Genomic DNA, 12,435 nt, shown 5'->3' with positions numbered 1-12,435 from the left:
CCCAAAAATGGGGATCCTGGGCCTGATGGCTGTAATATTATATTTAACTTAATTTTTGGTTTTTTTTTTTTTTTTTTTTTTAATTGTGCTTGTAAAATTATTTAAGTTTAAGATGTAGATGCAAGGATTGGTAGTTGTTGCTCTCTCACTCTCGTACATTAGTCATGTGTGATTAGAAAGATAGATAGAAATGATATGAAACATAGAATATGTAACTGTATTTTACACTGTATGGTCTGGGAGTCAATTGCAAAATGAATCATGAGGTTCTAATTTTTGTATTTCACACCACATGGTTTCTAAATTACATAAATTTAACATCTCTGTCAATTTCACCTTGTAATTGGACGTTGATTAAGCTCACATTTTATGCACCCGTTGACCTTCAATTTCAATGTTTAGTAATTTGTACTCTTTTACTCTTTTAATTCTTTTATGAACGTGTGCTTAAAAGTTAAAATGCAAGCCTAATATATGTCACATCAGCAATTAATGCCTAATTTAACGGTAAAATAGACGGAAAGGTTAGTTGGTACAATTCAGAAATCAGGTGTTTGTAAAATGCACAAAATTAAAACCTCGTGGCTCATCTGCAATCGACACCAAAACTTGTGGAGTAACCTGCAGTTAACTCGAGATAAAAATGCTCACATTGATGTAATTAACTGAGAGAGACCTATCTGAAAAGCAAATAAGCAAAGCAAACGGTGCTGTGGTGTGCACGCTTCTATGATTGCCTGTGGTAGCACGGCATGCAAATGCAATACTTCAAAGTCAAGCAACCACCCCCACCTGCAATTCTATTTAGCAAACACTGCCTGCCACTTCCTTTTCAGACTTCAACTGCAAAAAATTACCAACAAATTAATCAAATTTTCTTATGGCACCCATCACCAACCTCGTCTGCTTCCTTCTCACTCACTTTGGTTTTCTCTGGACACCCACGTTGCTCCACAACTTCAGGTATGAAAACGTCATTGAGCTTGAGCGATATACATTCCAAAGTTACAGGTACGAAAATCCCTTCGGTCTCTCTCACTTGGGCATTGGTTTTGCACACCCTGAACTTGCAACCCTTATCTAATCTCATCGTCTGCAGCTACCAGCATTTGATTGTTGTTCAATCTTAATCAAGACATATGTGTGTGTTCATATGTATACATGCTCAAAGAATCAAAGCTCCACATGACCGGCTGTGTGTGATCCCCGTCGATGAGTGATCATGAAGGCCGTTCATCGTTTTTGGAGCTGCAGATGGTATTGTGATCATAGCAAAACATCACCGTAAATGTACTGTTATGATCAGGAGAAATTATTGTATGTATCAGATACGCAACGTGGCATTCATTTCTGTTGTCATATGGTGCATTGCAATGTAGTTTTTAACTTAGTTTTTGTGGGTCTTATTATTTGCTTTAATTGGGATTGATATTGAATGTAACGACTTTTTATTTAGTACATATTCTACACTAATCGCTAGGAGGAGGGAGAGTTCAAACCCGAAATACAATGAGTTGAAGATAGAAACTTTAACCGCTGGATCAATTCCCGCTGGTTTGGTATTGCTATGCTTTGAAAAAAAATTGCTTCTGCTGTGCTGTGAGAATAAGCAGCTGTGAAATAAAGCAGCAAAGTGTTTGGTAAACTTTTTTGTAAAAGTGTTTTTGATAAAATAAAAAAAACAGTATTATAGTGTTTGATAAACTTTTCTATAAAACAGATGTGAAAAAAAAGCTGATTTTTCAAAGCTGGGTTTTGCAGCTTTGTGTTTTTGGCTTTTTTCACCCAAAACTGTGAAAAAAAACCGAAGCTAAATGTTTACCAAATAGAAAAAAACTCCTAGCTTTTTTTTATAGCCATTTTTTTCCATAATCATCACAGTACCAAATTAAGGCTAAATGTAACACGTTTGAGTGTATTGACTTTTATGCTTTAAATAAAAGGGGTAGTTAACTTGCCTTTGAAGAAAAGCAATTAAAGAGCTAATCACTACACTTTACCATCTCTAGTTTGGCCACCAAACGACACATCACTATAAATCACCAACAAATCTTGATTGAGAATTTGAGAGTAACACATGCATTTATCTAACGGACCAACTCTTTCCACGTCATTGTCAATTCTAATTCATCATCGTAAAATCCGGATTCTCGCCGAATCCTCTTTGTGAGGATCTCGGGAATCTGTGAATCGTGTCCGTTCATCGTACATTGTGCGGTCAGAAATCATATTAAATATTTTTATTTAAAATTAAACACAAACAGTACCTGACAAAAATTAATCGCATAATATACGATAAATGGACACGATTCACAAATCTCCAAGATCTTTATTAAAAGGATGCACAGAAGATCCTGTTGGATCGTCATACTCCAAGTCTCATTCACTTGTTGATCCAAACCCATTACTTAACACAGTTGTCCAACTCCAAGCCTTCTTTACATCCCATGCGGCCATGCCCAATAAAACCACACATGACCATCCCCCAATCCACAGAATGGGGACGCCCATCCACTCAATGCAATAGGCCACATTTCATTACATGATAGTATTATTCACGTACTCGTTTTTATTTTTTACACATGTTCTTAATTTTCAGTTATCGGATCGAATAAATCGAAGAAGACTAATGACAAAAAAATTAACAAGAGTGTGTAGGATAAAAATGAGTGTGTGAATATCACTATCCTTTGTTACATAAAGTATTTAGACACTTGCCTTTAGTCCTGAAGGGAATTTTCTCATCTCAATGATAAATTATTGCATGAAACTAAAACGCAGTCAAAAGCTATAATTTTTCTTTTTTTTACGTGTAAATAAAAATTGATACCAATATCATGCCAAAAGCATAACCTCGTTATCTTTTCATATTATAACACGTAAATTATTTATGAGCGTATTTTTGTACTATACAATAAAATTTTCATTTCAATTTAGTCATAATCACAAATAGTTTTTTTTTTTTTTTTTTTACTCATGAGCATATCCTATTCTTATTTAGGAGGAAGGAAATTTGAACTCGGTAACAAGGTTGGTTAAGTGATAATTAATTAAAATATAAAGATCTTGAAAAAAACTCAACAATCGCATTTTTTCCAAAAATTATGATCTATCTCTCCGTTTTTATTTGTTTTACTAAGTTCTTACCACATCACATGCTTCATAAAATTCATAACTCTGTTTTGAGCCCTATTAGTATTTTTCTTGAATTTTCAAATTTTCAACCTAAAGTTTCAATAAAAATCCTTATGGGCCTTGTAAAATGGTTGGATCACTTCTAAATCATTTGTAATAACTCAACAATTTCCTCTTTTCACAAAAATGTGAGCTATAACTCTTGATTTTTTGTTAGGAATCGATAACAGGTTTATAATTAGTTTCATAAATCGAACATAAAATATTTTACTTGTGATAAAAGTATCGATAAGTTATTATCTGCTCAACAAAATGAAGGCCAACGACGTCGTTGGGGAGGAACGTGTCGGTTCTGCCAATCATCTGACTTTGCTCAGGGAGCCAATTATTACGCGTCCCTCTTCTTGTCGAAACATACAGTCCCCTCCATTTCCTCCGTCGTCGAAGACCACCAGTGCACAAAAAGAGAGAGAGACATGCATCTATGGCCGTCGGCGACGATCAGAGACTCCTTCAAGCTCGATTACCTGAGGAAGCTCGACTGGAACCTCCAGAGGATGAAAAGCGAGAAGGAATCACAAAAATCAGTCAAGCAGAACCTGCTCGACGGCAAAGACGGCGGAGCCGCCAAACAGTTGGATAGCCCACGAGGCCAAGTCAACGGAAAAGCGGCGGACTTGACCAATCCAAAGGCTCATGGACGAGATAGAATGGTCGCTGGACTCTGCGGAGAGACTCTGATGCTTCTTTCTTGCTGCTTCTGCTGTGGAGGTAAACTTGAATTTATCTCAGCCCCTTTGGATTTGACATGATAAAGTTTTGAAATTTGTGTTGGAATTGAAATTTTATGATTTGGGTTTTGTTTATATGAGCTTCTTTGGTTTTGTATGTGGGGAATTAGTGTTTAACTTGGGTGGAAAATTGGGGTTGAATTTGAATTCTTTGAGGGATGTTGTTGTATAATCGTTGCTTAGGGAGTTTAATGTGGCTTTCTCTTAATTATGTGCGAGAAAGAAAACTTATCGATAGTGTAGAATAGGTGTTCGGAATTCGAGCAGTGTGCCTTTGGTTTGATTGCATTTGGACACAAGATGATGCTGGAATCCTGTCGTGTCTTTTTTGTTTATCGATTAGTTTAAGCATAAACTGATTGTTATCAAGGCCAGGTCAATCTTTTAGTTAGAGGATTCAAAGATTCTACCTGCTTTTGTGAGCCTGTAAAAGGTGGGCGGGTGGTGGCTTGTTGCCTAAGAATTGATCAGCTTGACAAGGATTCTTGTGACAGTCGTTTCATGTAGAATATTTTTAGAGTACTTTGTTTGGAGAAGCTGGTAAAGGTGGTGACTGGAGGACTGAATGAGATATCATTGATGAGCGGTATCAGCAGATTAGATGTAAATTACTTCAAAAGATTCAACAAGGAGGGCATGTGCTGTCGATTAACATGAGGACTTTTTTTCCGTAGAGGTTGACAGTTTTTGGTTTAACTATCAGTATTGTCTTGTTGAGCTGGGAATAGTGGGAATGCCTAATTCCAGGGTGACAAAGTGCTAAATTGGGGGAGGATATCAGTGCGAGGTACAGCGTTGTCATCCATGATCATATATTCTCACAAACTTATTGGCGTCCCTATGGATTTATGCCCTAAAGCATGTCGACATATATGTGAAGAATGGGTATGTAAGAAGTCTCTAATTTGAATGGTCTATGTGGTGGTATATTCTCGGTGCAGTTGGAAAACAATATGAATGACATCCTTTTGCTTAAATTTATAGACTGCAGTAAATGAAATGTGTGATGGTAGTTGTGAAAGACTGTAATGATAAGAGGATCATATGCTTGCTTCGGGCATGTCATGGACAGACTTCTTTCTAGGTGGTTGGGGGGGGGGGGGGGGGGGGGTACTGGCAGAGTTGAGACTATGAGCCGGTGATCGGGTTAATTGATTTGATGCTGATTGGGGCTCTATTTGTATATCAATGAAATCTTTTCTATCCGCTTTGTCAATTAATAGTCGATGGTCTCTTCTGATTGGTTATGTCCGCTCGTATCCTTTTTATTCCCAGCAGTTGTCTTTCAGTTCATACACTAACCATTTTCCGTTTGCCTATGCATGAACAAACACCAAGCTGTGTGTTCTTCTTTCTTAAAAATACCAAGTAATGACTTGATCTCGAAATTCAATCGTCTGATATGAGGGTTTTCTTCTTTCAGCTTGTGCAGACGAAGAGGCTGATCTTATATTTTGACAACGAGTCTAGGAATCGAATGTCACAGACAATAATGTACAGTCTTTATTAGGTTTGGTCTTAATATGTAGAGTCTTCTCTTGGGGGTATATGTCAACAAGACGAAGATGATACAAGGAAAAATTGTAATTCTTGTTTCAACTATGGAGCAGGATGTCTGGACCTCTATATTGTCGGGTGCTAATACGACACTAAATGCTTGTACTGCTAATTTTCTATGAACATAATAACATTGTTTACAATTGGTTTTACGGTGAAACTACATTTTTTTTCATGGTATCAGAAGCAAGTTGCCCCGCCTAATGATGGTGTGTCCCTTGGCCCCGCTTGTTGGGTGAAACCTCTTGGCTTTACGTGGCTGCCGATGTATGGATTTCCCATGTGTCACTTACTAATTGGGTCCCACATGAGGTGGTGTTGAAATATCTCACATTTGTAGGATGGGAGAGAAAAGAGGACTTTAAATATTCGACTAACACTGCCTTTTTGCGATAAAACCCGCACTTGTTGAACTGTGCATGTGGTAATAATAAGTTAGAGACAATATCGGTACTGTTAGAAGTGGGTCTTTGACACTTCTCTGATAATTTGACAATATTACAATCTGAAACTCACATTCTATGCATAAAAACATAGTTTCAAGTTTTTGACAAGCAAAATATACATTAAATTGCTCTATGAAGCTCAGCCGTAATACATTAGGCATCATCGCCCACACTGGATTATCTGATGGGCGATTAACAGTAGAGTGGCAGTAGGGTTGGTTTGACATATCTATATAGTTACACCCCCATTTGTTCTCTAGTTTTATCGACTATGAGGGTGTCTCGTGTAACTGAAGCTAGCACAACACATCTTCCAACAACTATAATAGCATCAACACGCGATTGCCGCTAGCATAACTCTTTAGATTTCGCACCTTTGAATGATTATGACAACTCTACACATCTTTGAACAATTAAGTTAAGTCTAAATGCGACCGACACTAGCACAACTCTATAAAAAGCATTGCATTTGCAATGCATTCATCCAGCATTAATATTGTGATCCATCACACCCACCCATCACAACCAACTTCAACCCAACCCTGCCCAACCACCAGGCCCAGCACCAAGAATAAGTAACCCACCCAGCGCATTTTAGCAACCGCAAGTTCAAAATGGCGCACCCGATTGCGGAGGCGAACGAGCAAAGCCCCTTCGGCGCGTTAACTCCGGAGGCCTTCTATTCCCGCCACAACGTCTCACACGCCTCCGAGTACACCACAAACCCCCGAGGCCTCAAGCTCTTCACCCAGTGGTGGACCCCGCTGCCTCCGACCGAGATCGTCGGGACCCTTGCCATCGTCCACGGCTACACCGGCGAGACCAGCTGGTTCGTCCAGCTCACCGCCGTCCACTTCGCCAAGTCCGGCTTCGCCGTCTGCGCCATCGACCACCAGGGCCATGGATTCTCTGATGGACTCGTCGCTCACATCCCCGACATCAACCTCGTAGTTGACGACTGCATCTCTTTCTTCGACTCGTTTCGTGCCAACCACGCGCCGAAGAACCGCCCCTCGTTCCTCTACTCTGAGTCCCTCGGCGGCGCGATCGCCCTTCTCATCACGCTCCGGCAAGGAAGCGGCGCGTGGGACGGTCTCATCCTCAACGGCGCCATGTGCGGGATCAGCCCCAAGTTCAAGCCGCCGTGGCCGCTCGAGCACCTGCTCTTCCTCGTGGCCGCGGTCATCCCGACGTGGCGGGTGGTTCCCACGCGTGGGTCGCTCCCGGACGTGTCGTTCAAGGAGGAGTGGAAGCGGAAGCTGGCGCTGGCGAGTCCGAGGAGGCCGGTGGCGAGGCCACGCGCTGCGACGGCGCTTGAGCTGCTGAGAGTGTGCAAGGAGCTGCAGGGGAAATTCGAGGAGGTGGAGGTGCCGCTGCTGATAGTCCATGGCGGCGATGACGTTGTCTGCGACCCCGCGTGCGCGGAGGAGCTGTACAGGCGCGCGTCGAGCAAGGACAAAACGCTCAGGATCCATGAGGGCCTGTGGCACCAGCTGGTTGGCGAGTCCCAGGAGGATGTGGATTTGGTATTCGGTGAAATGGTGGAGTGGCTTCGTACCCGAGCTGAACGCGCCGCCGCGGCGAATGGAGGTGGTGGTGCCTAGTGTAGAACTCTAGGGCTTGGTCCTTAGTTTAGCTGAACTTGTAGGAAGGAAGAAGAAGCATATGCAGCCAATGAAAGTATGACATGTCACTTCAAGTTTAAATAAATGGGATCCTTTCGGATTCAAATATGCTAAGCCTGCTGAGCAAAGGATCTGAGCAGTTAAAATTTAATTCAACATTTACAATTATTATAACTTTTTAGAGAGTTTTCTGTTTGTAGCCGTTGGATAAAATTTCAACGGTCCGGATCCTTTACTCAGCAGGCTCAGTTCTATTGGTCTAAAGAGGATTCAGTTTCAAATAAATGTATTAGTAATTAATTAAAAAATTTATATTGCTTCATGTGACTTTCATAAAATGTTAACTCCTAGCTAAGCAGGTTAAAAGTAGTTGCATTTGCATTCGAGGTCCCTCGCTCAAATTCCTCTTTGTTTCTCGCAGTTTAGAGTAAATTATCCAATCGTTTGTCATATGAAAAAGGTTCAATACCCCAAATTCCCAAACCTTATTTTTGGTCCAATTAAAGGGATCCAAATTTGGGTTTTGGCTACTATTAGATTAAGGGTTTATGAGGGTATGAATTTGTAGTTTACGTGTTACGGGCATGTGACGTGTGATGTGCATGTATTTGAGGTATCGTGTTTGAATCCCGCTCCTCTATTATCTCTTGCATCAAATAAATGAAAAAAGATTAACCTTGTAAGAATAAAATTGAATTGAATTGATAAAAACAATACCTTAGAATAGGTCATACAGCAGATCACCCACGTTTCTTAGGCAATATGAGAAAATAGAGATCGTTTTTCTGCTAATAATTTACCATATGTTTTGTTTCCACCATAGAAGATGAGTTTTTCTGCATCTACTCCTTTATTTTTTTGTTGATTTTTAGTAAAATAACAATTAAGGACGATGGATTCGACCATGATGTGGATTGTGCACCAAGCAACGAAAAAAATGCAGTCGAAAGAAGGCGTTCTCCAACGCTTGAATGGGATCTGCATATTTTATGAATTGGCTGTAATGCAGCTAGAAGGGTGTTTGAAGTTTGTTCGACCAGAAACAGGCAGCTACGCTGTCGAGAGCAGCCACGAGCAGCTTTTAGAAGACCTGTCTGAAATCCAAACCCACCTTCAAGGGCAGCTCAAGGAGTCTCAGCTGGCAATCAAGGCAAAGAATTTGGAGTTGGCTTCGCTGCGTGAGAGTAATGTTAAGCTCGAAAGAATAACTAGAAGTGAGCCGGTTGAAGAGTACATTCTTGATAATAGATTGAGTGGGGATGATGACGAAGATGATGGCTGTTGATGCATAAAATCGGCGAGGACTTTGGTACAACAGAAAGTGTGAAGTTTGTGACCTTCGCTAGATTGCTTTGGTCATTAGTGTGGATAAGTATGTAAATGAATAGAGACAGGGAAGCAAATAACACAAGATGTATCGTGGTTCACCTCAAGTTGAGGCTACGTCCACACTGGTGTTGACTAAGTAAATGTGTGGATTACAATGGACAAGCAAGGGAGCTCTCTGTGTGTTGCCCCTTGTGCTTCCCTTTGTTGTCTCTCTCCCCTAGTGAGTGCGAGGGAGCCATTTTATAGAATAATGGTTTCCTCCCCTCTTACATGAATCATGGGCTAAGTAATGAAGCCCAAATACTGAGCCCAATATATGGTACAACAATGGTGATGGTGGTGATAGAGATAATGAGTTTTTCTCTGAGTTGAAGAATTCAGTGGATCAGCAGGTTTTGAATATCAGGCAGAAGCTCGAGCCGGATTATAAGGACAAGGAAGGAAATCCGGAAGTAGTACAAGGTGTGACAAGAAGAGGATCGAGCAGATGGGTTCAGACACTTGGATCTTGCTTTCGGGAAAATGCAGAATGCCATTTTCAAGTCTGATGTCGGGCCAATCGAGCAGCAATGGAGATGCAGTTTTGAGAAAGAAACAATGTCTATTTTGCTCAAAGGGTTTATGACGGATTTCCAAGAAAAAGAGAATCAGGTTTCTCTTGGCTTGAAGGAGTATTGGTCCGATTTGATGAATGAGGCTGCAAATTTGCGCCGCAAATTAGTCTTTCGTAGCTCAGAATGAGGTGGAAGTGAAAAGTATTGATTCATTGCAGACAGCGTTGGAGGCGAAAAAACATTCACCAGAAGATTACAGTCATGGAAAGCTGGAAAAACAGCGGTCTTTAAAGGCTAAAGAGTCAATGCAGGAACTCCACAAAGAGGTAAATAAAGACGAGGGAGGGCATTATGTTTCGAAGATGATAAGGAATCACTAGTCCATCATCGGAAGAAGAGTGCAGAGGCAGAGGAGCTGAATTTGCTGAGGCGAGAAATTCTTCGACAAAAGTTGAATCTGTCTAGCAAGAGAGAAGAGATGGGGATGCAAGAAAACAGCTTGAAAGAAAAGGTCCAAAAATTTGTTTTAAGACTAGACAAATTAAGAGATTGTAAGTTCCGTCACAAGGAAGAAACTCTTTCGGACCACAGGTTTCTGAAGTCTGATGCAAGTCGCGACAAGAATTTGGAACTTGATACTTTGGAAGATGGATGGGAGAAGATGGATAAAATACCTTATGAAAAACTACAAAATGAGCGGATGAAAGCGGAGCTAGAGCAAGAAGAAGAAGATATGAGAGCCGTGATAATGGAAAGACCTATGTTACTCTTCTTCAAGGTATGATAAAACAAAATGACATAGAGTTACAGGATTATGAGTTAGAGAATGCGATTTCGAAGGACATGTGCAAGGTTCTCCCCACAGAAGTAGTCAATCAATGGAAGGAGAACATAGAAAGTGTCAGCAATGAATCTCGAACCAGAGAAGATATATATTGCACCATCATTCGCGAGGGAATCACGGATTATGGCTCAAATAGTAAGATTACATTAGTACAGTGTCAGGATTTGAGGGCTGCAAATAGTATATTCCTGGAAGGCACAATGAGAGGACGTATGCTGGACCCTTTTGCAGGAAATGTGTAAGGAATGGAATGAATGCATAGATAGCTATGAAACCGAAAGCCATATTAGACAAGAGATAGAACGGCTTACCACATCCGAGACCATCAACCGCCAAGGATGAATTGGATCATACTGTTACTACACAGTTTATCCGCAGAAGGTTTTATCAGGGAGGATGTCTATACGGTTTTCATCAGAGAAACCATGAAGGAGTGGAAGACGAAGTTTAATTTCTTTTAAGATGGAGAGTGTCATTACCAAGAGCCTTCTTATTGCCAACCTAAACCACACGAAGAGGTTCAATTAAACTCATCTGTTTCTTTATCTCCACCTGCCCTCAGATTTTCACAAATCACAAGCATTGGCTGATTTTGAACACAGAACGAGCGATAAGTTGGAAATGAACTTTTCGAGGTATTGTTCTATGTACAAGTCATTCCTCACTCAAGCTTTAATTTACTTCTAGTAGGCTTCTGGTAGACTAACCAGATTGCAATCCTACTTCTTTACAGATTGGACAAGATGAAGGATAGTTTAGATACACTCGTCAAACTTGTATCCTCCTTGAGAACAATTCATCGGGACACTTTTACTAGGAGATGTCATGATCTCTGGAAGGCTGAAACTGGGGTTCTCGGCTGTGGTAAATTAATATTTTCGGTTTTGATATGTTCATGATTAAATCATTTCAAGTTTAATATTGGTTGATGTGTGTCATGAATAGGTTGATCTTCTTGGTGATCAAGTGGATGACATTATGTGATCACTCACCAGTTCTGCAGCACTATTCCGATGTAAGCAATGTTTTCTTTTCGCCATTTCTTGTATCGCAAGGTTCTGTTTTTACCGATGCTTAAGTAATCCTTTCCATAATACACAAACTTCTGTTTTACTTTGGAAATGTGAATTGTTCATCGCCACTTGATTTTCCTGTAGGTCTCGGACATCTCACAATTGATCAAGGCGGAACTAACTGGAGTTGTGAATGCATCGAAAAATTGGCATGTCCATAGAAGAAAAAGAAAAAACAAACAGAAACACAAGGCTGCAGGAAAAGACAGTAAGAAACCAACAAGGAAAACAAAATAAAAATACAACATTTCTCAATTGGTCGGCGAACTATACTATGTTTTGAGAAGATCAAACAGCAAGACAAAACCCAGGCGGGCGATTAGCTCTCATCCTTGGTTTTACCTTGTTAACTTCGTACCAGGTTTTTTTTTGCCGTCTGCTTCTTGTCTTTTTCTGGTTCTGTGAGGGTTAAACAGTTATAGTTTGTGCATATATGAACCTGCATTTCAAGTTCTTGATTGCTTTCTGTACATCATCGAAAACTCGAAAGCTCTCTCATGGCCAAACTGCTTCATTTATGCTCCTATTGTGTCCTAGTTTTGGTTCTCTATGTCAAGTTTGTGACTTCCTTCAACCAGTTAGGATTGGGCGCACCACGGCCTGCGCCCACTGGAGGGCGAACGACATCACCATCATCATCACCATCACCATCACCACCATCACAGCCACCTCTGCCACCATCACAACTACCATCACAGCCACCTCTGCCACCATCACAGCCACCTCTGCCACCATCACAACCACCATCACAGCCACCTCTGCCACCATCACAACCACCTCTGCCACCATCACAGCCACCTCTGCCACCATCACAACCACCATCACAGCCACCTCTGCCACCATCACCACCGCCTCTGCCACCATCACCACCGCCTATGCCACCTACAAATAGCGAAGGGTCTTCAGGAGGACTGAGTGGTGGACAGAAGGCAGGGATAGTGTTTGGAGTGCTGATTGGGGTAGGACTGATCGGGTTTGGTGGCTTCGTGTACAAGAAACGCCGCGCTAACATTAGACGGAGACGCTATGGAGCTGCAGCCAGGAGAAGCTTTCTTTGATTTACAAAAAATTAGAGTGTGGG

At 41.0% G+C, this 12,435-nt stretch overlaps 2 protein-coding genes and 1 pseudogene across 2 annotated transcripts; all 3 read left to right on the top strand.

Moving 5' to 3' along the window:
• The first annotated feature begins 821 nt into the window (after nt 1-821).
• LOC148699071 (uncharacterized) lies at nt 822-5,626 on the top strand. The gene is made up of 3 exons (XM_088695477.1): nt 822-1,011; nt 1,100-3,906; nt 5,350-5,626. The coding sequence occupies exons 2-3, from the start codon at nt 3,612-3,614 to the stop codon at nt 5,382-5,384; spliced, it is 330 nt and encodes a 109-aa protein (XP_088551603.1). The 5' UTR covers nt 822-1,011; nt 1,100-3,611; the 3' UTR covers nt 5,385-5,626.
• A 777-nt stretch (nt 5,627-6,403) lies between these two features.
• On the top strand, nt 6,404-7,876 carry LOC137720390 (caffeoylshikimate esterase). The gene has a single exon (XM_068459455.2). The coding sequence runs from the start codon at nt 6,544-6,546 to the stop codon at nt 7,531-7,533; it is 990 nt and encodes a 329-aa protein (XP_068315556.2). The 5' UTR covers nt 6,404-6,543; the 3' UTR covers nt 7,534-7,876.
• Nucleotides 7,877-8,446: 570 nt separating this feature from the next.
• On the top strand, nt 8,447-10,623 carry LOC137719737 (uncharacterized; annotated as a pseudogene).
• Nucleotides 10,624-12,435: the final 1,812 nt, after the last annotated feature.

The sequence above is a fragment of the Pyrus communis genome, chromosome 1 (genome assembly GCF_041283825.1).
Source record: "Pyrus communis isolate YQ-2024b chromosome 1, ASM4128382v1, whole genome shotgun sequence".
In the NCBI taxonomy this organism is placed as follows: domain Eukaryota; kingdom Viridiplantae; phylum Streptophyta; class Magnoliopsida; order Rosales; family Rosaceae; genus Pyrus; species Pyrus communis.
This window is presented reverse-complemented; position numbering and strand designations above follow the sequence as displayed.